The sequence below is a fragment of the Herpailurus yagouaroundi genome, unplaced genomic scaffold (genome assembly GCF_014898765.1).
Source record: "Herpailurus yagouaroundi ecotype Mexico unplaced genomic scaffold, PumYag 222, whole genome shotgun sequence".
In the NCBI taxonomy this organism is placed as follows: domain Eukaryota; kingdom Metazoa; phylum Chordata; class Mammalia; order Carnivora; family Felidae; genus Herpailurus; species Herpailurus yagouaroundi.
The window spans coordinates 9,945,610-9,946,613 of NW_024412453.1; the positions used below are offsets into that span (position 1 = coordinate 9,945,610).

General features: G+C 75.0%; 1 protein-coding gene across 1 annotated transcript in view; it reads left to right on the forward strand.

Annotated features, from left to right (window-relative positions):
• Nucleotides 1-286: 286 nt before the first annotated feature.
• GSPT1 (G1 to S phase transition 1) overlaps nt 287-1,004 on the forward strand; it is a 39,471-nt gene continuing 38,753 nt past the window's right edge. The window contains exon 1 of the mRNA XM_040459020.1: nt 287-903. Within this exon, the coding sequence (XP_040314954.1) occupies nt 537-903 (367 nt within the window). The 5' untranslated portion in view covers nt 287-536. The remainder of the gene's footprint in view (nt 904-1,004) is intronic.

The window sequence follows — 1,004 nt, forward strand, 5'->3', positions numbered from 1 at the left end:
GGTGGGGCCGCGGGGCTGCGACCAGACCTCCGCCTCCCCGCGCTGCCTGCCGGGAGCCGGAGTCGCTTCCGGTTGCTCCGGAGCCCCGAACTCCCACTCCCATCGGCCCACGGGAAAACCGCAGCGGGGTCGCGCGGGCGCTGCCGGAACTCGTAGTTCCGTCTGCAGCCGTGGTTCATAGCCAGAAACGGGGACGGACAGGGCCAGGAACTACCGAGGCGAAGGTACGGGTGGTGGGGAGGGGTCAATCCGCGCCGGCGTGGGGCCGGAGCTGAGGCGGTCCGAGGTGGTTGGGGTTGGGTGGGAGGAGATCCGCTCGCACACACGAGGAGGGTTGAGCTGGTGCCGCCGTTGTCGTCGCGAGTGCGGAGTTGCGACCGGAGCCTTCGCCGCGACGACGCCGGGGACTGTGTCGCTAGCCCCCGGCCCCTCTGCCTCGTCGCTTCGCCGGGTCAGCGCGGCCTGCTCCTGCCCGGCCCGTCGCCCCCGCCTCCATTTCCCGCCCTCTCTTCACCACACACACGGCCCCCCCGATCATGGATCCGGGCAGTGGTGGCGGCGGCGGCGGCGGCGGCGGCGGCGGCGGGAGCAGCAGCGGCAGCAGCAGCAGCGACTCGGCGCCCGACTGCTGGGATCAAGCGGACATGGAAGCTCCCGGGCCGGGCCCGTGCGGTGGCGCCGGCGGCCCCTTGGCGGCGGCGGCGGCGACCGAGGCCCAGCGTGAGCACCTCAGCGCGGCCTTCAGCCGGCAACTCAACGTCAACGCCAAGCCCTTCGTGCCCAACGTCCACGCTGCCGAGTTCGTGCCGTCCTTCCTGCGGGGCCCGACCCAGCAGCCGCTGTCCCCAGCTGGCGCCGCCGCCCCCAACCACGGAGCCGGCAGCGGCGCTGGAGGTCCTCCGGGTAAAGGGCCGGGACGCGCGGGGCAGCCGCGGGGGGGCAGCCGGGCTGCGGGGGCGGGAGCAGCCGCCCTGGGTCCGGAGGGCGCCCCCCTCCGCCAGGGA